This window comes from Pygocentrus nattereri, chromosome 8, assembly GCF_015220715.1.
Source record: "Pygocentrus nattereri isolate fPygNat1 chromosome 8, fPygNat1.pri, whole genome shotgun sequence".
Taxonomy (NCBI): Eukaryota; Metazoa; Chordata; class Actinopteri; order Characiformes; family Serrasalmidae; genus Pygocentrus; species Pygocentrus nattereri.
In genome coordinates, this window is record NC_051218.1 from 8,098,580 (window position 1) to 8,122,869 (window position 24,290).

At 45.5% G+C, this 24,290-nt stretch overlaps 1 protein-coding gene across 2 annotated transcripts in view; it reads left to right on the forward strand.

Annotated features, from left to right (window-relative positions):
• The window catches only part of LOC108439035 (zinc finger C3H1 domain-containing protein), a 29,235-nt gene that overhangs the window by 3,163 nt on the left and 1,782 nt on the right, over positions 1–24,290 (forward strand). The window contains exons 3-35 of one of the 2 annotated variants that reach the window (XM_017717201.2): positions 1,358–1,565; positions 1,749–1,831; positions 2,237–2,558; positions 2,763–2,977; positions 3,841–3,964; positions 4,355–4,449; positions 5,230–5,424; positions 6,278–6,436; positions 6,872–7,009; positions 7,758–7,876; positions 8,088–8,204; positions 9,094–9,268; positions 9,703–9,834; positions 10,888–11,424; positions 11,608–11,717; positions 13,093–13,224; positions 13,306–13,427; positions 13,520–13,621; positions 13,829–13,951; positions 14,519–14,696; positions 15,082–15,268; positions 16,076–16,264; positions 17,911–18,148; positions 18,296–18,401; positions 19,217–19,415; positions 19,700–19,794; positions 19,966–20,076; positions 20,250–20,354; positions 20,783–20,948; positions 21,392–21,492; positions 23,345–23,446; positions 23,837–23,876; positions 24,216–24,278. In XM_017717201.2, the coding sequence (XP_017572690.1) occupies positions 1,358–1,565; positions 1,749–1,831; positions 2,237–2,558; positions 2,763–2,977; positions 3,841–3,964; positions 4,355–4,449; positions 5,230–5,424; positions 6,278–6,436; positions 6,872–7,009; positions 7,758–7,876; positions 8,088–8,204; positions 9,094–9,268; positions 9,703–9,834; positions 10,888–11,424; positions 11,608–11,717; positions 13,093–13,224; positions 13,306–13,427; positions 13,520–13,621; positions 13,829–13,951; positions 14,519–14,696; positions 15,082–15,268; positions 16,076–16,264; positions 17,911–18,148; positions 18,296–18,401; positions 19,217–19,415; positions 19,700–19,794; positions 19,966–20,076; positions 20,250–20,354; positions 20,783–20,948; positions 21,392–21,492; positions 23,345–23,446; positions 23,837–23,876; positions 24,216–24,278 (5,088 nt within the window). The remainder of the gene's footprint in view (positions 1–1,357; positions 1,566–1,748; positions 1,832–2,236; positions 2,559–2,762; positions 2,978–3,840; positions 3,965–4,354; positions 4,450–5,229; positions 5,425–6,277; positions 6,437–6,871; positions 7,010–7,757; positions 7,877–8,087; positions 8,205–9,093; positions 9,269–9,702; positions 9,835–10,887; positions 11,425–11,607; positions 11,718–13,092; positions 13,225–13,305; positions 13,428–13,519; positions 13,622–13,828; positions 13,952–14,518; positions 14,697–15,081; positions 15,269–16,075; positions 16,265–17,910; positions 18,149–18,295; positions 18,402–19,216; positions 19,416–19,699; positions 19,795–19,965; positions 20,077–20,249; positions 20,355–20,782; positions 20,949–21,391; positions 21,493–23,344; positions 23,447–23,836; positions 23,877–24,215; positions 24,279–24,290) is intronic. The other variant, XM_017717202.2, reaches the window with a different exon arrangement.

The following is a 24,290-nucleotide window of genomic DNA, read 5'->3' on the forward strand; positions in this document are numbered from 1 at the left end:
AATTTAAAGAAAATAATCGCAGTTTAAATGTTATAAACATAATCAAAAAAATACAGTATTTTCCCCAAATCGTTCAGCTCTATATGACTGTGCGATTGGCGCTGATAGAACACCTGCATGGATCACAATAAATACAGATTTACACCAAATACAGCCTGGGAACAACAGTGGAACTGTGCAAACTGCGTAGTAACAAAGTAGCTGATTGGACGACGTGTCGTTATGACCTCATATTTGATCAATTTATTTATACCAGTTGTTTTCTCTTTTCCTTTTGGTCCTTTTTAAGTAGTTTCTTACTTCTAAACACTGATTAAATGGATCAGGCATGCAGAATAATATCAGAACTATATTAGTTATCGTGAGCAGCGCACCAGCATGGGAGCTGTGGGCAGATACTGATACACACCACCATCAGATTTATTGGCGCACACACACAAGTTGGTGTTGGCCGTTGAGCCGTTTGAGTTAAACACAGACGCTGTACATGTAATTTATAGGCGATACACAATGTACGATACACACAGTATGCAAGCAATAAGCAGATTGCACTCTTGAAAAAGGTGGTTCCTCAAGGGGTCTTTTGTAAAGAAAATGGTTCTCTATAGAATCATGAACACTCAAAGAACCATTTGTATGGTTATGTGGTTCTTTGCATCATGAAAGGGTTGGTTAGATTAATGGAGAATGCGCAGTGTCTGGTTCTATATAGCACCATATGGGCTTTTCTATTGATGTCAAGCTTGCATCAGTTGACGAACCCTTTTTGCTGCTGTGTAGAACCATCTACAGCACATTCTCTGTCATTCTGGAAAGCCATTTCACCATGGTAAGAACCCTTTAATCATACGAAGGATTCTTTGAGTGTCCCTGGTTCTGTATAGACCCATTTTCTTAAGAATCCTTGAAGAATCATCTTTTTTAAGCGCATAGTTCCTCTCGTCACCTGAAAGGCTAATTTTATTAGAGAGCGAATTAGCAAGCGCTCTGAGAGGTGTGAAGAGATCTGAGTTCTAAGGAGTTGTGAATAAGAACTGGTCTGAGATCTCATCAGTGCAGAAGAGGAATGAAAGAGAACCTCTTTAAAGTTCCCTGACATTGAGAACACAGGAAGCACCGAGGTCGCCTGCAGCTGGTTCACTTTAACAGAACTGAGTTTTTAGTCCTGATTTCCACAGACAGCATGAAAAATTGATATCAGATATGAGATATCAGCCCATACCAGTCCCAAATCTGTGCATCTCTAGTGTAACTCATCACACAGAGATTTTTAGGGTCTGTTTAAAGCTGCTGTTTGTCATGTTGGTGAATGTCCTTATTTATCTGGTCTTTTTTCCTTTATATTGTCCTCCTGCAGACTGAGGTTTCTGCAGAAGACGCATCGGGTTCGGAGCGAGAGGAGAAGAAAGTCTTTCAGGCTTTCAACATCCGACCCCTCAGACAGAAGCTGCTAACGCCGGCCGAACGGGACGCGCTCAAACCCAAAACCGCGATTGAGTCTGAGAATAAAGAGCCCGAGAAAACGGAGGAGGAGAAAAGTCTGAATGAGTCGACTGCGCAGAACGGTACAGTATAACTGTTGTTACTCTACAGTGAACTTGTGCTGGGGGCTGATCGATCTGAACAACTGCACACATTCTGTAGGGAATAGATTCATCAGTGCAGCTGCCTGTTACCCCACATTACACACACGGTTTATGTGAAGAGTTTGTGTGTCTGTGCTTATGTTTTTGTCTTTGTGTTTTTAGACGCTGAGGAGGACGAGGAGAGGTCGGAGTCAGACTTGAACATCTCACTCCTGAGTACAGATTCATCTGGAACTCCAGCCAAGGTACATTAGACAGTAACACCCATTCACAAACCAACCAAAAACACCCACAAACCACCCTAAATTATCCCAGAATGTCAGAACCATCCGTAGACCACCCTAAAAGCAAGCCAAACGTACAAAAACACCCTGTAGCCACTCTACAACACCCAAAAACTGACATAGAACTGCTCAAAGCACCCAAAATCACCACAAAACACCTGAAAAAAACACAGTAAAACAGCCTAAAATGCACTGGTACATCTACAAACCATCTACAGACCACTTCAAACACCTTGTAACACCTTCAAACCAGCCTAGAGCACCATGAGCTGCCCACAACTAACCACCCAAACCAAAACAACTGCAGTGATGCTATCAGTTGGAGTCCACACTAATACAGTGGTGCGGTGGTGTGTGTTCGGTTAGGTGAAGGGAAAGGACGAGGATGACGAGCTGTCCGAGCTGCAGCTGCGTCTGTTGGCTCTGCAGTCCGCCAGCAGGCGCTGGCAACAGAAGGAGCAGCAGGTGATGAAGGAGACCAAAGAGAAACTGAACCGGACCAAAGCACCGCCAAGCCGGACCAGCCCTGCCTCCGAACGGCTCCGGGTCACCACCAGGTCCACCTCCGCAGGGAGGGGCCGGGCAGGGCTCAGAGGACAGGACAAGGGAAGACCAGCAGGCAGAGTGGGCATGGAGAGGATCAAACCTGCACCTAAAGGGCACAGCGCTAAAAAGACCGTCAGCCCAGGTAACGAACACTTCACTGCCATGATCAGAAGCCACAGCATCCAGGCTGATATGCTTGCAGGAACAGAAAAGCTGTGAAATCCAGGTTTTTGCTGAACTCTCACTTTAGTAAAGTTTATTAGTGCTGAATACCGTGGATTTCCAGCAACGTTGATGTAATTGTCATATTATGGGATGTAACGGGCTGCGTTTGTGTGGTGTATAGGTCCAGCAGCTAAGCAGGCATGGAGGAAGCAGCAGCTGCGGACGTGGAAGCTGCAGCGGCAACAGGAGGAGCAGAGGCAGAAGTACGAGGAAGAGGAGGAGAGGAGGAAGAGGGAGGACGAGATCCGGAGAATCAGAGATCTGTCCAATCAGGACGAGCAGTACAACAGATTCATGAAGCTGGTGGGCGGCAAGCAGCACCGCGGACGCAGCAAGGTGAGTAAAGTTTATTACAGTTGAGATCTGAGAAATCAGGACTGGGGCTACAACAGCTAATCAAAATTAATGATGACGTCGATAATAAAAAATAGTTGACGACGGAATGTCTCAGAATCAAAATTCCTGGGTCCCTAAAAATAAAACTGCTGTGCTGTCTGTAAGGGTGAAATAGATGCTCATGAAGTTTGTTGTTTATCTGCTACAGTCATGGCAGAGCTAGGACTGCGTTTTAGTAGCACAGGGAGAATCTGCGGCAGTGACTGAAGCTGAGCTGTTGTTTGGATCTGTTGGTCTGATCTGCTCAACTTCACTCCACAGGCATCAGGGCTGCTTGTGATCTATAACACACTGACCAGCTCTGATGTGTTTAGTGTTTTTTTTTCGGTTTTCCATGCGATGATCTGCTTCAGGTCTCTGTCTGACGCGGATGGTGATTGCACCGTTAATGTGGTCTGTGGTATTGAATCTCATTATATGATGTGATCAGCCTCACAGAAGCTATTTAACTAATATGTGCTGTATCGTTAGAAGAGAGGCAGGAGAGCAGATCCTGGAACAGTTTTCAGGAGTGGCGCAGAAGATCTCTTGCTGTGATCAGTGATAAAAGTGACCATTTTAGAAAATTAGTATCAAATCAATATCAAAATCAATATTTCTGTTATTGAAACCTACGGTGTATTGGACTAATTCAGACCTCAAAATGAAAAACTAAACTCAACACTGCAAATTTGCTTTATAATGGTTTGTACTGTAATAAAGCCCAAAATAGACCAAAATCTATTTGGTTTAATGCAAAATCCCCCAATCTAGCAACGGGATTCTGTTAGTGCTGTTTGACAGTTTGTTTGTTTGGTTGTTAGTCTGCAGACGCTGACCACAGGAAACCCTTGCTGAAGCAGGGAGTGGACACCTCAGGAAACCTGTACCAGTATGATAACTATGATGAGGTCGCCATGGATACGGACAGCGAAACTAATTCTCCAGGTGAGTATTGATCGCAGAACCTAAAGGCTGATTTGTTGATCAATGATTGTGTGTATGGAGTGTGAGTGTGTGTGTGTCCTTATTGATTAAAGCTGCTTAGAGTTGATCTGATTGTAAAGTGGCTGCATACAGATTTTAGTTTTGCTGTTGATCAGCACCAAGAAGAGTTCTGCTGTTGGTACTATGTCACACTTGTGTACGGTAGCAGAACCCTTTCTGAGCTCTGTGGAACGATATAGAATACATTGGCATTCAATCTGAAGAGCCATTTCACCGTGCAAGGAACTGTTTAAGCACCCGTTTAACCATAGAATTCATGGTTCTGATTAGAACTGTTGCCTTTAATAAAGAACCTTTTTGAAGATCCGTGGTGTAATATTGTCTCTGCAGCCGCTTCTCCAGCACACGATCCGTTTGGAGCGCTTGGGCCGCAGCTCCTGGTTCAGATGATTCCATTCCCCTCAGACTCCTCACCTGTCACACAGGTACACTTCACCTTTAAAACCTGCTCATCCAGGATCCACACATACACAGTCCTGGCTTGAAGGGGAAGTCCACCCAGTTTTTGAAATGTTCTTGTTTATTTACATGTATTTGCCTCTATTAAAACACACCCAGCCCTGGTTCTGTTCTGATCTGAACGCTGGACTGTGGAACTGTGGGAGGTGATTGTGATTAGTTACTTGATTAGTTCAGGTTATTTTGAACAGGCTATGGTGTCATCATTTTGATGGAGCTACACAGCAAGTTTGATTTTGGGTTGAGGTTCAGATTAAAGTGTTGGAAAAGGATTAAAATGGAACCACATGCAATTTTAAAATTCCCCCATAACCCCATGAGCCCAGGTTCAGAGCGGTTTGGTGTGAAACAGTTCAGATATCTTTACAGTGGTGGTGATAGGAACCAGGCGTCGCCATGACTACAACACAGATATAGACATTTTATTTACCATCCAGAACCAACAGTTAACCTACACAAGTCTTCTGAGTTTATAGTGGAAAATCTGGAGTAATTAGTTTTCTATCACACCAAACTGCTCTGAACTGCTCCGTTTACAGCTCAACCATTTAATTCTACTTTAAATTTGTTCCACATTTTTACTTTTTTAGAGTGAGGATCGCCAATTAGAGCAGAGTCCATTTACATACATTTCTCTCTCTCCCTCTCCCCTCCTCTGTCTCTGTCTGACTCTCTCTCTCTCTCTCTCTCTCTCTCTCTCTCTCTCTCTCTCTCTCTCTCTCTCTCTCTCTCTCTCTCTCTCTCAGGATGTCTCTCAGTATCGTGTGGACCCCCTGTTTGTTCGCTTGGCCCCACCCCCTCCTCCCCCACCGATGCCCCCACCAGATGAGCTGGAGCGCCCCCCAAAGCCTCCGTTCGCTGATGAGGAGGAGGAGGAGGAGATGATGCTGAGAGAGGAGCTGCTCAAATCCCTTGCCAACAAGCGCGCGGTCAGAGCTGAGGTGCTGAACTCTGACCTATTAATGTTACTGACCGAGTCAGAGATTCAGGACAGAGTTTCGCTGTAGAGCACGTTCAGAAATTTTTCATACTAAATGTTATGTTGCTTTTTTTTTCACCTCAAAAAGGTCAAAACGGCTTGAAATGGAACACACTTTCAGCTTTTAACCGTTTCACCTCGTTTCTCCATTTGAGTCCTGATTAACTGTTTGTTTCCTCTAGTTCCAGCATTTTATTTTGACAACATAATATTACCTTGTAGTAATTAGCTGTGTTCTTAGAGGGCCCCTGGTGGCTGCAGGGCTCTAAACAGCCACTTAAACTGCTTATTATGTAGATCAGGCTCTGCTTGAATTATAAACACTTTACATAAAATAGATCAATTATTTAAATAATATTTATTGAAACAGAATGAACCATCAAATCCAGCATCTTCGACAGCAGAGAACAGTTGATGATCCAGCACAACGTATTCCTTTAATTTTAGTTATTCTTTGCGGTTTGTTTATTTATATATTTTGCCCATACCATGTGAAGCGACCTTGGGTTTGTGAAAGGAACTATATAAATGTAAAGTTGTAATTATTATTATTATTATTATTTTTATTACAAATATTATGTTTAAGTTCCTCATAGAAACTGTGAAGCAGTTCAGCAGCTGATATTTTACTCACTGATTCTCATTTCCGTTTCAGGTACATTTTGGCACTTCATTGTAATCTCGTTTAACCTTTTTGGTTATTTTGTGTATTTTTTGTGTTTTGATGGTTAACTTTGGTCATGTTGTTTCTGGTTGTTTTGATTGTTGGTTATTTATTTTATTTGTCTATTTATCTGTCTATCCTCCCTCTGCAGGACGCTTCCAGTAACAGTGGTCCTCCGTCTCCAGTTGCCAGGCCCTTAGCTCTGCCCACATCACGGAGCTCCACCTCCTCCATCAGCATCACCAGCGGCTCCCAGACACGCCCCAGCAAATTCACCCGTGGACCCCAGGCCCCCCGACCCCCTCTGGTGGTGCGTCTCTATAGCAGCACTAACACTCACTGTGATAGATCAACACAGGAACCTTTAAACGATGAACAGTCGTTTAAAACTGTAGTTTAGTCCCTGTTTATAGATCACAGCGTCAGAAATAACAATCAATATGTTTATTATAGATTAATAAACAACTATTAACAACAACTATAGATTAATTAACAAGTTTTTCGCTCCACCTTAAACGGTGCAGGAAACCAACTTCACTAACGTGCTGTGAGGTGAGTGTGAATGATGCTAATTGGCGGGCTGCAAGCTTCTATTGATATGATATGAAGCCTTTATTGTCAATATTACAGCTACATCAGCCTCGTAGCTCTGGCACTAAAACCAGTGACCAGGTTTGACTTTGTGGATGTTCCTGTTGTGTAAACAGCAGTAAAACTGCTATTTTGGTTGTTTTTTTTTCTCCAGCTGCCCCGTCACAAAGCGGTGGTGGTGCGTCTGAACGGCTCTGACGACAGCGACTCTGAGGGCGAAGCGTCCAGCTCGGCTCATAGCGTGTTCGGGGGACTGGAGTCCATGATTAAAGAGGCTCGCAGGACTGTGGAGGTGAGACAAGGGAGTTTATTGAATGAGATAATTGTGATGGTTTGGGTTTGGAATGTTTGGATCAGTTATTACAGATGTTTAACATTTAGGGAAGAATGCATTACTGTGTTTGGCCAAAATAAAACATTTTAAAACTTAAAAATCCTGAACGTTTGTTTGTCTGATGTGTTGGTTGTTTTGTTTCATTTCAGTCTGTGTGTTTGTTTGGCTTCTTGGTACTGCATTAGGTACCAGTATGTTGATGAAACATTGTCACAGCGTATGATCTCAATTGTCGCCATTCATTACATCAATTATAATCAGATGATTATTCAAAGGTGCAGTGTAGAAGATTTAACACCCTCTAGTGGTGAAGTTGCAGACTTGGTGTTTATGTCTGAAACTGCGACATATCTGCAATTTATGTCATTAAACTGTATGAAAATTTCTGAATCTTTGACACTGATCAGACAAACATTTATGGGTAATTCTGTTCATTACAAATAAAAAAGCTGTAGCGAGGTCAACATGGCTGACCCCGTCCCCCATAACGGTGGAGGACTGAATGAACCTGCTCAATGAAAGTTGTGTTAAGGTGAAAATTCAGTGGTTGGTTATTTGTGTGTTGCAGATCAGCTGATCATCACTGTGAAAGCTGTCTCAGTGAATGTTGATGAGTTAATGATTCATTTGTAGTGATTAAACTGTGAGATTAATAAGTGAACAGTAAACTCTCACTTTAAGGGTTAATTTGTGTTTGGTTCTCCAGGCGGCCAAACCCAGGACAGTTCCAGCATCAGAGAAGGAGAACAACCCCCTCAGGACCCCGGAGACGCTGCCCGAGGACAGGAAGATGGAGTATCGCCTCCTGAGGGAGGAGTTGGCCAGGTCAGGGTCAGCTGTCTGCAGCGTTAGTGGACAGTGTGATTTGGGGGTGTGAGCTTAGCTGGATTTAGTCCTGTTTATAGCACATTTAATGTGTTTTTGGGTGATCAGATCACGTTTGGATGTAGATCCACCTCGAGGATGCACTGTGATCAGATTACGATCGGATCACTCAAACGACACGACCCTGATTCTGATTGTTTTCTGTGTCCAGTCGTGAGAAGCAGCGCACAGTGAGGTCAGATCCTGCGCTGGCTGCTCCTGTGGGCTCTGAGCTGGACGCAGCTGGACTTCAGTTAAGTGATGCCGAAGACAAGTTCAAGAAACACCGGTCAGTCCATACACCCCTGCTTTCAGACCCACATACAGCACAGCACACAGCAGATGCATCATTACTACTATTATTATTAATATTTTTATTGTTATTGTTGTTGTCTAGTAATCTTAATCTGATTAATCCTTTATAGAGCGTTTGAAATCACTTTAGTAAACTGTCTAGAGCAGGGCAGCTATCAGCCTGTCACGATCAGGAAATATGAAGGATGACCATTATTTCAGATCAAATTGTTGGAAAATGAATAAAATGGAACTACATACAATTTTTAAATTCCACATAACTCGGTGTGTGAGATGTAATCAGAGCGACGCGATGTGAAATGGTTCAGACGTCTTTACAGTGGGAACCAGGAACCAGGCGGCGCCATGACTACAACACAGATCTAGACATTTTATTTACCATCCAGAACAACCAGAGAACCTACACGGGTCTTCTGAGCTTATATGGAATGTTGATGATGGAAAATAGTGGAAAATCTGGAATAATACGTTTTCTTTGGGGACTATTTTGCCCCCAAACCGTTTCATGTAAGAACTTTTAGAGGTGGACATCTGGTTCCTATCACCACCACTGTGAAAAGTTCTGACTTGGTAAGTTCCTCTAGAACAGAGCGTTTCACACCGAACCACTCTGAACCACTGTATTTACATCTTAACTGTTTTTAATTATGCAGAAATTTTGAAAAATTGGTGGAATTCCCCTCTAAATTATAATAGATATTTAGTTAAATGTTAGAATAAGAATCATGTACAGTTGACCATCGAAATCAGCTTCTGTTCCTCTGCCCCCTTCCCCCAGCCCCCCATTCTAATGATCGCTTTAATGGTAAAATAAATTATTTGCTTTATTGTTTACTTTTAGTCATCTGTCTGTCTGTCTGTAGTGCTCAGCTGGAGAAGGACCAGGCTCTGCTGGAACATCTCCGTCAGCAGGAGCTCAGGAAGAAGGAGTCTCTGAAAGCGGCGGAGGCGAAAGTGGCACGACTGAAGGAGCAGCTCTTGGCTTCTGAGCGGGTTGTGAGCGCCAATCGGCTGCTGCTGAAGAAACTGCAGGAGCAGGTGGAGAAACGTTTTACACACTTGCAGCCATGTTTGGGTCTTTAAAGGGCCCATATCATAGAATGTTAAGGCATCAAGGTTGTGATGTCACAACTCATTTTCATATTACTAATTTAGCCAATACAGCAGTTTAGCCCCGACCATTCCCACTGGAGTGATGTATTGTTCCTATGAAATGTCTGTAGCAGAGTTGCTGGCATGAAAGATGTAAAGATGGTGGGGAAAAATGAAATATTTTGGCTGTGGCGAAGCAAATGCTCAATATACCATTCAGATCAGAGCTCATTTACATATATCTGTTATAATGGCGCAGTAACAGAAACTGCCTGTTTCCTGCATTTAACCTCACAAAAGTTATGATTGGACTTCAGGGCGAAAGCAGTGAAAATAATCGAGTATCTGCCCTTTAAATCATCCTGTGTCTGCTTGTACAGGTTCACCGTGTGCAGCACCGTGTGGCAATAAAGCAGCACCAGGCCCTGCGGCTGGAGAGGGAGATGCTGGTGGCTCAGGCGAGAGCAGCGCAGAGCGGCTACAAACGCAACACCACCGTCTCTCAGCTCTCGGTGAGCAATACGCCACTAACACACACCACCGTCAACACCACTAACACACACCGTCAACACCACCAAAACACACCATCAACACCACCAACACACACACACACCATCAACTCGCGCCAGCACTCCCTACGCCAGCACTCGTGCCAACACCATCTACGCCAATGCTCGCGCCAACACCACCAACGCTCGTGGCGGCACCGCCCGCGCCAACACCACCAACACTTGTGGCGACACCGCCCGCACTCGTGCCAACACCGCCAACGGCCGCGCCACCCACGCCAACGCTCGTGCCAACACCGCCGCCGTCACGGCAAATGCTCATGGCGACACCACTCACGGCAACACCGCCCGCTCTCGTGCCAACGCCACCTACGCCAACACTCGCGCCAGCGCCACCTACACCACTGCTTGCGCCAACGGCAACACTCGCGGTGACACCGCCTGCACTCGCGCCAACACCACCTACGCCAACGCTCGTGGCAACACCGCCCACACTCGTGCCAACACCGCCAACAGCCACGCCACCCGCGCCAACGCTTGCGGCGATACCAGCCGCACTCACGGCAACGGCACCTACGCCAACGCTCGCAGCGACACCACCCGCACCAACACTGCCAATGTTCACGGCAACACCGTCTGCTCTCGCGCACCCGCAACACTCGCACCAACACCACCTACGCCAATGCTCGTGGCAACACCGCCTGCACTCGTGCCAACACCGCCAGCGGCCGCACCACCTACTCCAACACTCGCGCCAACACCGCCAATGCTCGTGGCAACACCGCCAACAGCCGCGCCACCCGCGCCAATGCTCGCACCAACACCACCTACGCCAACGCTCACGGCAACACTCGCGCCAACACCGCCAATGCCTACGCCCAAGTTGGCACGAGAGTGTGCATGAGCGTGAGTCTTAGTTGGCCCGAGTGCCACTCATGCCAACACAGCAACTCGCACTCACGCTCTCACTCACGCCAACTAACACCACCAACGCTCACACAAACATCCCCCCCTCCTAATGCTAACACGCTAATGCTGTTTTATTCTGTTTCTCAGCCCGGTAAGCGGCGTCGTGTGGACGGTTCTGACGCTCACTATCTGGAGCTGATTGCCCAGAAGAAGCGTCTGCAGCAGCTGGAGAGCGAGTACGCGCTAAAGATCCAGAAGCTGAAGGAGGCCCAGGCTCTGCGTCAGGCTCAGGCCCCCGGCAGCCCGTACCGTGTCCCCCAGCCCAGCCTGCACGACCTCACGCAGGACAAGCTAACGCTAGCCAGTGAGGACCCCGACCCTGAGGAAGAGGAGCTTCAGCCTGCCGGAGCCACCAACACCCGCCGACGGTCATTCAGGGAGTCCGGCTCCTTCACCAAACCCAAACTGAGCCATCCCGAGACCCCGACCGCACCCAGCGCTCCCGCAACGCCCGCAAAACACGGACCGAGCAGCACCGAAAACCCCCCTCCAGAGCTGCTGCTGGGGCTGAACGTGGAGGACCTGCGGCTGCGCTACCAGCAGTCCAGAACACTGCCAGAGCTGCTGCAGCACGAGCTGCGCTCACTAGGTGGCGCTCTGGGGGTCATCCGGTCCAGTGACAGGGTACGTTTATTTGAGTGAAAGAGACTATTATCTAAAAAAAACTGACCAGAAAATTCAGGCCTCAGGCTGTTAAAGCTGCTGTGAGCTACAGATGACAGTGTGTAATACAGCGTTACTAATCAGATATCTGTTCACAGTCCATTATTGATCCGTTTTCTGAAATGGTGTTCATATTCTGTGCAGGTGATCCAGGTGGATTTTGACCCACTGGCAGCTCAGCAGGCTCGAGGGGAGCTGAAGCCAGTTCCTTTTGGACCATATCGCAGTCCACTGTTAGTGTTCAGATCCTACAGGTGAGGAACTTCTGCCGTTCTGGAAGGAAGGAACCGGAGCTGCACTCTGTGAATAGGATAGAACCATAACAGTGAACAGAGATCATTAAGTTAATCGTCAAATATCGATTTGAATCATCAGTCAAATCTAAACACAGTAACGTCTTTCAGAACTGACCCAAAGTGAAAACTGAGCACTCGGAACATAAAAATACTTCGTTTGCTTTTCTTTAGATTTTTTGTACCAACATATTACAGATTCCCAAAAACGACAGCAAAGCACACTTGAGCGCAGACTCAGCACACGTTTACACTTAGACTGAGATTCCTTATCCTGTGTGAATCACTCATAAACATCATGGAGGTCCTGAGGTTAAACTGGCATCGCCCCTGCATGGAAAACTAATCCTGCCACAGAAAGGTTTTAATCTGGAGCCCTAAACTGTCTGATGCTGTTACAACCCCATTTCCAACAAAATTGGTAAATATTAAAAAATAAAATTAAATTAAAATAAAATATGTAAATAAAAACAAAATGCAATGATGTGCAAATCATTTAAACTCTGTTTAATTAAAAATTAGTACATAGACAACATAACACACTCCAGAAACGTGGGACGGGGAACAAAAGGCTGGTAAAATTGTGTAATGCTAAAAAAAAAAAAAAAAAAAAACACCTGCTGGTTGATTGGCAGCAGGTCAGTAACATGATTGGGTATAAAGAGCATCTCAGAGAGGCGGAGTCTTTCAGAAGGGAAGATGAGGAGGGGTTCACCACACAAAGACCACTCAAATAGCGCAGCGATTCAATAATAATGTTTCTCAACATAAAATGGCAAAGAACTTCTGCTTTTCATCATCTGTGGTACATAACATCATTAAAAGATTCAGAGAATCTGGAAAAATCTCTGTTAGGGACGAGGCTGAAAACCAGTATTTGCTGGCCGTGATCTTTGGGCCCTCAGGCAGCACTGTATTAAAAACAGACATGATTCTGTAGTGGAAATCACTGCATAGGCTCAGAAACACTTCTGAAAACAGTTAATCACTGCATCCACAAATGCAAGTTAAAACTCTAAAACTCAAAGAAGAAACCAGATATAAACTGTCATGGACACGTTCAAAATGGGCATATAATTTTCAAAAAAACACTTGTTTCAGCGTTTGATTTGTTGTCTTCGTACTGTTTTCGTGTGTCGTTGGATTTTTTTTTCTTAACACTTTGAACACTGTCCCATCTTTTTTGGAAATGGGGTTGTATTTTTTTAAATAATGAGCTGCTGATACGGATCTGATTCCTGCATCGCTGTGCTTGTCTGACGATGCTGCTGTTGAGCTTGCTGAGTTAGGTCTGCTGCTCTGATGTAACGGTGTGTGTGACTGTGTTGTGCTGCAGGTTCAGTCCGTATTTCCGCACTAAGAAGAAACTGTCGCTCAGCTCCACCACCTACAGCAACCTAATCGAGCCCAGAAAGTGTTTCTGTCGCTTCGACCTGACGGGCACGTGCAACGACGATGACTGCCGCTGGTAGGTCCCCATAAGTCCCTCCCTGTTTAATCTATGTGAGCAGCGGCTCCTGATTCCTCCCCGTGTGTTTGTCTCTCTCAGGCAGCACATGAGGAACTGCACTTTAAACGGAAACCAACTGTTCCAGGACATCCTGTCCTACAGCCTGCCTCTGATTGGCTGTTCAGAGGACAGCGCCACCGACGAGATCAGCCGAGCCACAGGTACCGCCTTCTCATTTCCTGTTTCCTGTATGCTCCTGTGTTCCTGCAGCTCCCACCTCACAGCAGAGCTTTCGATCTTCCCTGTCTTACAGAAAAATACATCAAGAAGCTGTTCGGCGCTAATAAAGATCGGATGGGGACAGACCAGAAGGCCGTTCTGCTCGTCAGCAAAGTGAACGAGAGCTTACGGCACGGTGAGTGACCGCCGACCGATAGACCGCTTAATCAATAGCGTTAAGGGCTTATGGACCTGTTTACTTTGAAATGACGCAGCTTACCTTATGCAGCTTGTTTGTGAGGAAAATAACAATTTCCTCATATTTAATGCTGTAATACGCTGCAGGAAGGGTAGGGGGCGCTATGACCTTTGAGTTTAATAATAGGTGTGTTTCTTCCTGCAGTGCCTCCCTACACCACCTATAAGGAGAAGAGGAAATGGAGGCCAGAGCCTCAGAGAGTTCAGGCTGAGCCTGGAGAGAGCGAGGAGGAGAGCAACGTTACTGTCCCCCCTCCTACACAGAGCGGTACACACTCTTGCACGCTCTCACACACACACACACACACGGTTTAGTCCTGCCCACTCGGCCTACAGTGGTTTAGTCCCACCATCTCGCCTAGGGTCATTTAGGCCCATCCATCCATCCATTTTCTAAGCCGCTTCTCCGTCAGGGTGGCGGGGGGGTGCTGGAGCATTCATATTAAAATTTTGAAGAGTGTTTTTGAGTTTTGAGGTGGTTTTTTTTTTTTTTTTTTTTTTAAATGAGTTCCAATACAGGGCAGCCAATAAGAACAACTCATTTACATATATGCATCTTAAAGGCACAGTAACAGACAAGGCCTGTTTAATTGTAAGGAATAAAGAGAGGATGAAAAATGATCATGTAGACATGAATTGTTGTACATTTTTGGTAAATAAACCTCACAAGTATATAAAAACACGAAAATGAAGGAAATTAATATTTTGTTTCTGCCCGATTGATGTTGCTGTTGAAGAATGGCTTTGTTTTTAAACAAAGTTAAAAGTTTAAACGGAGTTCCTCTAACTGCCTGGGGTCACTGAGAGTGGACGTGTCTGTGGTTTGTTTTGGCAGACGGCCATTTCCCGGAGTGCTGGTCCATTTCGGATGTGTGTGTGACTCAGGATGACAAGCGATATTTTGACAGCGAAACTGACGACATCTCGAACCTGGAGTACAGTGTGTTGGAGAGCCCACGAGACGTGCAGCTGTGGATCAAACTGGCCTACAAATACCTCAACCAGAAAGACACGTAAGCTGAGGCTACACTGTTGGAGTGTCTGTTCACCTGCTTCTCATTGGAATCTTCGGTTCCACCTTAAATGGTGCAGTGGTTACATTGTGGCGGCTCAGGCTGCTGCACCATTTAAGGTGGAACGGAAATTCCATTAAGAAGCAGCCAGCTTCACTACTGCTTTTAAGACGAGTGTGTGATGATTTAGGCGTGATGCTGATTGGTGGAATGTTAGCCGCCGTTGCTGTAAGCTACGTTAGCCTCGTAGCTCCAGTGCTAAAACTCAAAGAGGACGTCAAATATCAAACCCTTGCTTTGGGGTTAATTAAGCAAGCTCATAATTAATAATATTACATAATAGATTTTATTCATTATTAATAATTTAACTCTCCATTCCCTGCAGCAGTGTGGGTGAGTGTCTGGACGCTGCGTTGAACACGCTGTCCCGTGCTCTGGAGGACAACCGCGAGGACGTGGAGGTCTGGTATCACTACCTGTCCCTGTTCTCGCGGCGTGGCAGCAGGGACGACGTGCAGGAGATGTGCGAGATGGCTGTGGAGCATGCGCCGCATTACCAAGTGTGGTGGACTGTGAGTTATTTTATTGGTAATTTATCCTATAGTTATTACTGATTTATTACTGATAAATCATATGGTTGTTATATTTAGTTGCATAAGTAGTTACACTTACATTAAATGTATATTGTGCCTTGACATTTACTTTTTAATGCTAACACAGCGGAGTCTTTGTCAAATTTGTATAATAATGAATGAATAAATAAATGAATAATCAGTCAAATATCTCCTACTTACTGACACTAATGTAGTAGTGTATTAGTGTGTATGTAACACAGTTGTAAACATATCACAATTTCTAGTTTCACTGAGTTATTAGAAAATGCATCTTATAAGAAATATACAATTATAACATTGTGTTGTGTAATGTAATTAAGGCTGTCAAAGTTAATATGATAATGATTTAATGCAAATTGATTAAACATTGTTCAGGTTCTGAATTCACATGATGAAAATAAATATGATTATTGGATCACTGAAAGTAATAAATACTTTCTGATGCAGATTATTTTGTTCACGTATTTAGTGATAACACAAAGCACTGCTTTATTGATGGATACAAATTTGAGCAAATGTGATCAATCTTTATTAACTACACAAAATAATGTGATTAATTACAGTTCATTTGAACTGATTGACAGCCTTAAATACAAAATAATGTAAAATTGTGTTTGTCATAACATTAAATGACGCTGAATGGTTAAAACAGTGAACAGACCTCCGCAGTGCTGGGAGGAAGAGATGGCATCTTTATCATTTTTGTGGTCTTTTTTTGGTAGTATATTTAATCATTTATGTATTATTTTTGCTGTGTGTTTACAGTATCTGAACATTGAGAGCACCTTTGAGAGGAAGGACGCAGTGTGTAACAGCATGCTGCAGTTTCTGCTGGAGCCTTCAGAGGGTGACAGAACTGAGGAAAGATCCTTCGAGCTGCTGGAGACGCTGCTGTACCGAACACAGCTCAGTGTGTTTACAGGCCGACTGCACAACGCTCGCACAATACTACAGGTACACTCACCGTGCTCGCACAATAATACAGGTACACTTGCCCGCTGTGCTCGCACAATACTACAGGTACACTCGCTCGCTGTGCTGGCACAATACTACAAGTACACTTGCTCACTGTGCTGGCACAATACTACAAGTACACTTGCTCACTGTGCTGGCACAATACTACAGGTACACTCACTGTGCTGGCACAATACTACAGGTACACTCACTGTGCTGGCACAATACTACAGGTACACTCACTGTGCTGGCACAATACTACAGGTACACTCACTGTGCTCGCACAATACTACAGGTACACTCGCTCACTGTGCTCGCACAATACTACAGGTGCACTTACACAATGCTTGCACAATACTACAGGTATACTCACTGTGCTCGCACAATACTACAGGTAAACTCACTGTGCTCACACAATACTACAGGTACACTCAAACTCACTGTGCTCGCACAATATTACAGGTACACTCGCTCACTGTGCTTGCACAATACTACAGGTATACTCACTGTGCTCACACAATACTACAGGTACACTCAAACTCACTGTGCTCGCACAATATTACAGGTACACTTGCTCGCTGTGCTTGCACAATATTACAGGTACACCTGCTCGCTGTGCTTGCACAATACTACAGGTATACTCACTGTGCTCACACAATACTACAGGTACACTCAAACTCACTGTGCTCGCACAATATTACAGGTACACTTGCTCGCTGTGCTCGCACAATATTACAGGTACACTCATACAACGCTTACATAGTACTACAGGTACACTCACTGCTTGCACAATACTAGAGCTCGTACAATACTACAGGTACACTTGCTCATTGTGCTCGCACAATACTACAGGTACACTTGCTCACTGTGCTCGCACAATACTACAGGTACACTTGCTTACTGTGTTCACACAGTACTACAGATACAGGTACACTTACACTCACTGTGCTCGCACAATACTACAGGTACCCTCACTGTGCTCACAAAATACTAGAGGTACACTCACTGTGCTTGCACAATACTACAGGTACACTCACTCACTGTGCTCGCACAATACTACAGGTAGACTCACTCACTGTGCTCGCACAATACTACAGGTAGACTCACTCACTGTGCTTGCACAATACTACAGGTACACTCACTCACTGTGCTCGCACAATACTACAGGTACACTCACTCACTGTGCTCGCACAATACTACAGGTACACTCAGACAGCGCTCAAAGCCTCTTTTATTACTTAAAATCAAAATTTTTGCAGTAGGGACCCTGAAGGAGGCCCAGTACGACATGGGAAATTGTGGGGGTGCTGAAGAGCGAACGGATACATTCCTGGGAAACAGAGACAGTCTGAAAGTTTCTGTGGTGTTTTACATGGTTTTGCAAGTGACATCATTACAGGAGTGAAGTCTGTGTGCAATTCTAGACAGAACCGATAAAAAGCTACCATGTTTGCATGGCTGCTATATGCACAGCGACAGCGTGGCCAGCAAAGCAGAATGTTTATGTTCTAAATAAAGTAGAAATTTGTTTTGTACATGATTGAGAAATGTGCATTATGATGTGTAATAACTGTGTAATAAAACACCACACACTATGATGTGTGGGTTTTTGTTTTTTTTTGTTTTTTTTTTGTGTCTCTGCACAGAGCGCTCTGTTGTCGGAGGGAGAGGGGAATGTATCTGGGGGTCTCAGTCTGTCCCATGTCAGTGTGGCCTGGCTGTGTTATATCCACCTGTGTGAGTTCGGAGCGCTGCCCTCTCGCCTGTTTGATCCGGCAAACTCCAACCCATCCCGCATTGTCAGCCTGGAGCACTTCCTCCTGCCCTGGAGCTCCAAACAAGACCTAAACACCCACCCAGACCACCTCGTCAGTCTGTTCCAGGGTGAGAGCGACTACAGCCGGGTCAGCCTCGCTCTGATGCTGCCTGCTTTCAACTCATTCTCTTCAGTTCTGATGCAGATTGTCAGATTTTCAAAATACTGCTTTAGAATTTCAGTCCTGAGAATCAGAAAATGTTCCTCTTCTGCAGATGCTCTGTCTCACTGTGTGGGTGATCAGGTGTCTCTGGCTGACCGGGCGCTGGCATGCCTCCCTCTGCACACTAATCTTGTCCACCTGCTGCGGCTGCTCGGCAGGTAAAACGCACACCTACAGGTAGTCCTGAACTGCTACTACGATGTAGGATAGGAGCTGTAGGATTGGAAGGGGAGGACAGGAGTAGTAGGATGAGTTTCTGGATGCATCCCTGTTTAGGAAGCACCTCACTGTATGCACTCAATCATATCGTTTCACCTACCGTGCAACACTTTGTTCTGAGATGTTTTATTTGAACTGTTTTTTTGGCGTGTCCTGCTTTTTCAGCCTTTCATCGGTTGATTTTCACAGTTTAGAGTTCAGCCTGCAGCTCCTTTTATCTTGAAGGGATCTTCTCTTGCATGTTCTTCACTGCTGTCCTCAGACCCTCCATAGTGCTCAGATTCTCAATGAGCCAGACGAGATCTGGGGGGTTAAAACGGCGCCCGAGTTTCAATAACAGAGCTGTGGGGCATTCTGGATTGCTTTGGGTGAACAGACAGAATAAACACAGCAAATACAGAAATGAAAGATCTATGTAGGTAAAGCTGGGAGATATCAAAAAATATAGCATTGCGAAACTTAAATGATACACAATGTATTCAGATGTCTGATCAATTGGAACAGAGAAAAAAAGATCTGTCTTAAAAAATACTGTCAAAAACTGAACATTGATTTTATTCAGTGTTTTTCACTAAATCCAGTTAAACTGTCTAATTTTCCTCTCTTTATAATGAAACATGCAGACAGTTTGTACAAGCACTGATGATGAACATCATACGAAAATGCAGATTGCAAGAATAAGCAAGTCAACTAGACTGACAGTGTACAGTATTGTTTAGTGTGTGTGTGTGTGTGTGTGTGTGTGTGTGTGTAGGCACCAGGATGCGGTTGGTGTGTGTGAGAGTGTGCTGAGTGACTGTCCTCACTGCTGCCCACTGCTGGAGGTCCTGAGTGAAGTACATCTGGCGTCTGGAGCGGTGGAGGAAGCGTCAGGCATTTGGCTCCGAGCCCATTCGCTCTGTCCTCAGAACGCTCAGATATTCTACCACCTGTACAAACACCTGCATTCACAGGTTAGAGTGCATTACCCCTAACACAGCACAGAGAAGACAGACCCCCCCCTCTTAATGGGCCCATCTCTGTGTAGCTGTGCTGTGTTGTATTGTCTGTGTTGTGCTTTTTTTTTTTGTTCACATTATGCTAAGATGTGCTGTGTTGTGCCTGTGCTGTTTTCATTTGTTGTGCTGTACTAAGATATTCTGTATTTTGTCTGTGCTATGTTGTGTTGTGCTTGTCTGTGTTGCGTAGTGCTGTGTAATTGGTCTCTTTCTCTTTCTAACTGTATCTCGTTCTACAGGAGAAGCATAGTGAAGCTGAAGAACTCTTTGAGAAGTTTGTGTTGTCTTTCTGTGAGCCGGTCAGCGCTGCCCCCCCTCCTGTAGCAGTACTGAGGTAAGAGCTGCACTGGACTCTCAGATTCTCTCCCTGAGAGCGAAGCGATTGACCCGCTTAGCATCTTAAACTCACTTGTTTACTCAGTGCTCTGGCAGCCAGTGCATTCCTGTAGTTAGACTGTCTTTTATTCTCAGTCACATTTACTACCCAGTTCCTCTCCATCTGCAGGCACCTCCTTGGCCTCCCAGCGCAGAACCTTCAGACAGCGCCTCCCAGCGTCCAGCCCAAGCTCCAACAGCAACTGCAGACACAGCTCCCCTACCTGAGCCTCGTACACAGGTGAGTCACCTCTGTGACTCCTTGTAAGCACTAAGACCCAATACTAAATGGGGCTAAAAAGATCAATCACTGAAAGATAAGACTAAATCACACTGTAGTTTGTATTAGATTAGGAATATGGTTTTTTGTGAGATGGTTCTGTGGTTCCGTCTCTGATGTGGTTCTCTCCCCAGTCTGTGGCAGTCTTTGCGGGGCAGCGTGGCGGAAGCTGTGGAGGCGTTTGAGGCGGCGCTGGGGAGCGTCTCCAAACTGGACGCCCTGCAGAAGCTCTGGCTGGAGTAAGTGCAGAAAAACACACTGACACTTTAAAGAGCCCATATCATAAACTGATGTCACAACCGTGAACACATTCCCATATGACCACCCTTTCAGCCTACAGCAGCTTAGCCCCACGCGTTCAGCCTACAGCAGCTTAGCCCCACGCGTTCAGCCTACAGCAGCTTAGCCCCACGCGTTCAGCCTACAGCAGCTTAGCCCCACGCGTTCAGCCTACAGCAGCTTAGCCCCACGCGTTCAGCCTACAGCAGCTTAGCCCCACGCGTTCAGCCTACAGCAGCTTAGCCCCACGCGTTCAGCCTACAGCAGCTTAGCCCCACGCGTTCAGCCTACAGCAGCTTAGCCCCACGCGTTCAGCCTACAGCAGCTTAGCCCCACGCGTTCAGCCTACAGCAGTGGTCCTGTACTGACACTCTCCGTCTCTCCTCAGTTATCTCCTGTTTGCTGGCAATAAGGTGGTGGGGGTCCAGCCGGGGGGCCGTGAGCTACGCATGTTCACTGACCTGCTGCAGCGTTGCCTAGCAACTGTTCCCAGCAGGGTCACTCTACCTTACAACAGCACCACCTACTGGAGCTCCTACACCTTCCACAACCAGGTCAACTCACGCACACCTCACGCGCGCACCTCATGCGCGCACCCCTCACGCACACACACACCTCACGCACTCTGTCACTTCATGACTGTGACTAAGATCACGAACATATGCAAAACATCCACTCATCATTTCTGTGCTTTGATTTTCTCAATTAAAAAAAATATCTAATTTAATAGAAAAGGTGATTTTCAGAATTACAGGAAATTAAACTGGGCTAGAATTTTATTGGGCTTGGATTAGCTTTCGCCTCCTAACACGCTGTGCTTCAGATTGAGACAGTAAGTTCTTGAAATGTGTTTGGGTTCAGAAAATGTCTCCATTAAATCTCTAGTGCTGGTCTGTAGTGAGCAGAGGGAGAGTGCGAGGGTAGGAGAGTGTGTTAGTGTGAGCGAAGGAGTGTGTGTTGCTTTGTTGCTCTCTGAAGCTCTTCCTGTGTGTTTCAGGTGATCTCGTTATTCCTGAACTTTCTTCCTGCATCTCTGCACACCTCAGTGCTGGAGAGACTCCGACACTCGATGCCCACGAACACTGAATTGGCCCTCAGGTACACACACTCACACACACACACACTCTCACACACTCACTGTCCATTTTATCAACTCCACTTACTATATTGGTGCACTTTGTAGTTCTACAGTTACAGACTGTAGTCCATCTGTTTCTCTGCTACTTTGTTACCCCCTTTTACCCTGTTCTTCAGTGGTCAGAACCCCCATGGACCCTCACAGAGCAGGTACTATTTGGGTGGTGGGTCAATCTCAGCACTGCAGTAACATGTGTGGTGTGTTGTGCTGGTCTGAGTGGATCAGACACAGCAGTGCTGCTGGAGTTTTTAACACCTCAGTGTCGCTGCTGAACTGAATAGTCCACCAACCAAAAATATCCAGACAACAGCATCCTGTGACCACTGATGAAGGACTCTAGAGCATGATTAGCTTATACTATAGAGCAAGAGATGAGCTGTTTTCTCTCGCTTTACACCTGCAGTGTGAACCGAGAACGCATGTGCGTCTAATAGAGTGGACAGTGTTTAAAAATGAGCGTCGAAACAACATTATTAAATTTCAGCAACACTTAAGCCTCAAATCATTAGAGACTGTTTGGGGTGAGAATCAGGCCGGAATATTCGCTCCACTGCTGCAGAGCTGCTGCGGCACATCAGCAGAACTACAGGGTGAGTCAAAAGTCACAGGACAGGTTTTATTTTATTTTTTATTTTATTATCAACTTTTATCTCTGGTGTCATCTCAAAAAATTGTGTGTGCTCAGAAAATCCGTAACAAAGACCGCCTTGTGACAGCATTTCTCCAGAGATTCTCATGTGGGTTCATAACAATTGGATCCTGCGCCTTCAGCTCTGTGTTCAGCACCAGGGACAGCACATTGAACACGTCAAATAGCTGTGCATCACAGGCAATGTTCCCAGTTGCTGTAGCAACTTTGTGTTATAACTTTTGAACCACAAGAGATATTGCAAATCTGATTGTGACAATCGATTTCTGAGACAATTCTTCTTTGATCTGCTACATGACCACCTTCCCACTGGAAAAAACCTGCCTTTGATCCAATATAGAGGCTTTGAAGGCGGCAGCCATGTTGTTCTGGACATAGCCTAAAAGATAGGCCCCCTCACCCCTTACTTGCTGGGCTATTCAGATATGTCAGTTTCCATTTCGTTTCTGAAATAAAACGGTGTCCTGTGACTTTTGACTCATCCTGTAGATGTTTGGAGTTAACGCAGAACTGCTAATTCACCCTTTAATGCTGTAGACTGACGCACAGATTGACACACAGCAGCGCAGAGAACAAATCGATTGTTTGGAGATGAATGAACTTTACATTAATTTACATTTATAATCACTCTGGTTTCCTGATACGTTTAATCTGCAGCAATTCGAGAAACTGAAGTCCCTTCTCTTTCTCCGGCTTCTCATTCGAATTCTCCCGTTCCACCTTAAATGGCGCAGCAGGACAATCTGGTGCCTCAGGCACCATTTAAGGTGGAACGAGACAATTGGACCGAGAAGTGACTTCAGCCTCGTAAAAAGTCAAACATTAAAAAGTTTTAACATTTCGGTTGCGACCCCTGAGCTAAGCCTGCTAGTAAGGGGTGGTCAGCATGTGGGGCGAGCGAGTGCCCGTCTGCTTGAACTGTCCGCGGCTCAGTCAGGACTGCACAGTCGCCACCAGCCCAGTTACCGACTGCACTCTGTGGCTCATTTTTCCCGGATTGACTGAAGCCTGTAGCAATTTTAAATACAAAACAAAACACAAAGCATATTTCATGTAGTTGAGAGCCCTGTTTCAGAGCGCCCTCTGCCGGAGGGGGTTAATGTTTGTGTTGCGGTGATGATGCTCCATGTTTCCCAGTGTTCATGCTTACTGTCGCTGTGCAGGTTGGTGCAGCAGGAATGGAGTGATGGAAACGTTGAGCATGTGAAGCTACAGACGAAAATGCTGAGCTCTAGCGCCCCCTACTGTCTGGCCAGTTGGAAGATGTAAGTCATTTTCTAGCCACAGTGAAATGCATCCATGAGTCACTCTGTAGTGGTTCTAGAATGTTAGAATTGAGTCTAGTCAGTTATGGTGTTATGTAGAACATCACTGATACTTTATAGGTATTCATGTTTATTGAGACTCTAAGACATTCTATACATGAGGGTGACGGTGTTCGCCAGCTTCCTCTTCCTGTTCCATTTAAGGAGGAATGGAAAAATCGAACATGGTAACTCGAGCCTCATAGTCCTTAAAGTCTTAATAAAGCCTCCTTTTTAACTCTGTCTCTGTACGTGACTGGTTGATGCTCTGAATCTCTGTTCGTGATTGGTCGATGCTCTGAATCTCTGTAATTGATTTGGCTGATAGTGTGTTGCTGTTTTTCTTGCCAGAGCGATCGCTGTACAGAGGGAGCAGAAGGCGAGAGCTGAGGTAAGTGAGAGGGAATGATGAAAAAGCAGCTCTTTCTTTTTTATTTGACCGTTTTAGTCTGAATAGTTTGTTTGTATCACACATGTTCTCTTTCAGTGAGTTCTGTTCTCCTGTAATCAGCCAGGCTCTGTTCCTCCGTCTGCGCCTCGTCCTCCGGCGGCTTGTCTCTCTTTTGTTATATCTCTTCTTTTCTGCAGGTTTTACTCAGCATGTGTGTTTCAGTGTCCGTCAGATGGAAGGAAGGGATGGAAATAAAGTCGTGGAAACGGTTCTGATAAATCTCACTGTGTGTGTGCGTGTGTGTGTGTGCGTGTGTGCGTGTGTGCGCATGTGCTGCAGGTGCAGAGACTTTACCAGCAGGCCCTTCAGAAGCTGCCCCTTTGTGCTGCTCTGTGGAAAGATGTAATTACTGTC